This window comes from Pteropus medius, unplaced genomic scaffold, assembly GCF_902729225.1.
Source record: "Pteropus medius unplaced genomic scaffold, Ma_sr-lr_union100, whole genome shotgun sequence".
In the NCBI taxonomy this organism is placed as follows: Eukaryota; Metazoa; Chordata; class Mammalia; order Chiroptera; family Pteropodidae; genus Pteropus; species Pteropus medius.
Window position 1 is genome coordinate 124,911 of NW_024350324.1, and position 3,196 is coordinate 128,106.

At 66.5% G+C, this 3,196-nt stretch overlaps 1 protein-coding gene across 3 annotated transcripts in view; it reads left to right on the top strand.

Annotated features, from left to right (window-relative positions):
* Positions 1-3,196, top strand: part of PALM (paralemmin) — a 7,607-nt gene continuing 4,411 nt past the window's right edge. The window contains exons 1-2 of one of the 3 annotated variants that reach the window (XM_039839034.1): positions 1-90; positions 2,386-2,517. In XM_039839034.1, the coding sequence (XP_039694968.1) occupies positions 60-90; positions 2,386-2,517 (163 nt within the window). In that variant the 5' untranslated portion in view covers positions 1-59. Of the gene's footprint in view, positions 91-1,831; positions 2,077-2,385; positions 2,518-3,196 lie in introns of those variants that run through there. The other 2 variants (XM_039839035.1, XM_039839036.1) reach the window with 2 other exon arrangements.

Genomic DNA, 3,196 nt, shown 5'->3' on the forward strand with positions numbered 1-3,196 from the left:
CCCTCTCTCCACTCTTTGCCCACTGAGCAGAGAAGCGGGTCTCCAACACCCCCGTGAGGATGGCCGAAGGCTCCACCGTGATGAAGGCAGGTGGGTCCGCCCCCGGCCTCGGCCCCACGTCCAGCTGCCATCCCGGGCCGCGTGTTGGCCCTGGGGGGGGGCCTGGCGGGACCAGGGAGAGGTCAGATGCAACTGCGCCACCGGGAGGCACTGTGGTTCTGGGGTGGCGGCTGGACCCAGGCACGGTTCCACGCCTGGGGTCGGGCCTGGGTGCCCCTATGCTTTGGCTCCTTGGTCACTCGCCGGCCCAGCTTCGCCTAGAGGACGGGCATGCTCGCATGGTCTCTCTCGCCCGTCACATCCTCACGGCTTCCGTCCCCTTAACCGCGCTGCTGTCTCCTGGGGCCCGGTGGGGGCGGCACGCGCGCTGGAACACGCCTGCACGTGCCCGCTGCAAAGCCCCCTCCTCCACCATCGCCAGGCGCCACAGTGGAGGGAGTGAGTGTCCGGTCCCTGGAGGCATTCTGTGCCTCGGGCGTCCTGCGCTCCTGGGAAGCAGAGAGAGACAGGGTTCGTCCTAAGTGTTTATGAGGTCGGATTCAAGTCCCTACTCTGCCCCCCGGCGACTAGCACCCGATTCTCCACCTGCAGGAGGGGTGAAATCGCAGTGACCTCATGCCCGGGGCCTGGTACGGAACCAAGCCCGAGGGATGATGTCACAAGGGATGGTGGGACCTGCTTGCCGCTGCTACCGCTGCTATTGGAGCGAGGTGGGCGGCGAGGACTCTCAGGGCTGGGCTGGCCAGGATTCGGAGACACACGGGAAGCGACAGGATGGCAGGGGAGGCCCAGGGTCCTCCCGCATGGTCCCAGGGGTCAGGAGGCAGAGGATAGCATTTCCCGTGGCGGGGGTGGGAGTGCCTTCAGGGCTTCTGTGGCTGTCAGGCCTGTCTCAGCCAGCACTGAGGCCAGCAACCTCGTGCAATGCACGGCCAGCCAACTGTGTGTCTGGAGGTGGGGTGTCACGGTGTGTAGGGACATGGGGTTCAACACACTCATTCATTCAACAAGTGCTTCTTGAGCCTCTGCTGCGTGCCAAGCATGAGGGACACAGCCTGGGGGGCCGATATCCTGATGGGGTGTCAGCGCCTATAACTTACTGAGTATGGAGAAAATAAGGCAGAGCGTGGGGAGCTGGAGGGAGGACGATTTTAATCAGAGGGCTCAGGCAGGCCAGAGTTAGGAGGTGACATTTAAGTAAAGAACCAGCGGAAGTGAGGGAGCAGGACGTCTGGGAAAAAGGGGTCCAGGCAGAGGGCGCGGCTGCAGCGGCGCTGAGGCTGGCCGCCGCCTGGCCTGTGGGAACTGCAAGGACAGCCGCGCGGGAGCGGAATGAGCGAGGGGGAGAGGGCAGGGCGGAGGTGAGGGCAGCGCAGGGACAGGGCGGGTCGTGCGGGGTCCCGTGGGCGCGGGAGGATTGGGCTTTTACCCCAAGGGACGTGGGAGCGGTGGACGATGGTGGGCAGGTGCTCACTGGCGCCCTCTGGTGGCCACGGGAGGACGCGCTATGGGGTCCCAGAGTCAAACCTGACTCAGGTGCTCACAGGCGCCCTCTGGTGGTTTTGGGGAGGAGGGCTGTGGGCTGCAGAGGGCGTGAGAAGTGGGCGGGTCCAGTGTGGGAGGGTGGAACCCCCAGGATCTGCAGACAATCAGAGCAGGGGGTGAGAGAGAGGAAGGAGAACAGAGCTGCCCCGACTGGGGTGGGGAGACCCAGGAGTGGCAGGAGCAGGGGACAGATAGGAAGGGGCTCTTGGGCGTGGTGATTTGGGGGTTCCCGTGGAACCCCACGGGGAGGGTGGCGGAGGCGGTGTGATGCGGGAATTCAGCATGAGGCCGAGGGTCAGCACTAGGACTCAGCCTCCCCCGCGTGGCTCCGGATCCTACAGGGCTGGGCGAGAGGCTGGGGGCGGAAACTGTGGCCCTAACGGGTAACGATAGTGCCTTGTTTCGAGAGGGAGTTAGCCATTCTTCCTGCAGAAGTAGCTGAGGACGAGGTGCACAGACGGACGTTAAGAGGTGCGAAGGACAGAGGACGCAGGGTCCAGGCCGGGCTGGCCTGCTGCCGTGGCCGCGACCGTGGGCGAGGCAGGCCACCCTGCACACTCGTTCAGTCTGAGGCGCTCGGGAGGGGGCCTCGGGTGGGGCGGAGGGATCCAGATTGTTGCCAGGGCACTGGGGAGCCCGGGGAGGGGCCGAGCTGGGGAGGGCCACACCGAGGGCGACCCGCTGCTTGGCTCTGCGCTGCCGGCTCCCCTCCCTGGCTTGATGCAGCCCCGCGGGGGGCACGTGGGCGGCGGCCGCGGGTAACCCGTGCCTCTCTGCCAGCCATGTACTCGGTCGAGATCACGGTGGAGAAGGACAAGGTGACCGGGGAGACCCGGGTGCTCTCCAGCACCACTTCGCTCCCCCGGGAGCTGCTCCCCCGGGGCATCAAGGTCTACGAGGACGAGACCAAAGGTACGCGACCCCCAGCCCGCCCGCACCCCCTCCCAGGGTCGGGCTGACCCCCACCGGCCTTGCCCGGGTGAATCAAGGCGAGGGCTTCGTCGCCCTCCGCCCACTGTCGCTTAGCTCGACCCGCAGCCCAGGCCTTCCTTTGCCCCAGGGACCGGCCTCGAAGGCTGGCCGAGGGCCAGGTGCCGGGCTGGGCTCCGGGAATCGAATCCCGGTTGGGACTCGGCCAGCAAGCCCAGCCCTTTGATCCCCGGCTCATGGATAACTCATGGGAATAATTACTGCTGTGATAGAGGCTACGAAATCCCAGAGTAGATGGGCCGTGAGTGGGTCTCGCGGGACGGGGAGGGTACCGGGGGCCCCTCGGCGGGAGAGAGCAGGAGCTCACCACATGCAAGGCGGGGCCCAGGGGCGCAGGGCGCCTGGCAGAGGCCGCAGCACGTGCAAAGTCCCTGAGGTGGGGTCCAGTTTGCTGGACTGGGGGAGCCAAGAGGAGCCTGTGGGGCTGACGCTGAGTAGAGGGAGGGGAGGAGAAGAGCCTCCCAAGGGTGAGCAGGGGCGTGGCGAGGAGATGCGATGTGGGTTTTAGGGCTCCCTCTGGCGGCCAGAGGGGAACGGGCTGTGGCGAGCCCTAAATGCAAGGGGCGGGGAGCCCTGGGGCAGAAGCCCAGAGCTGGGCGCA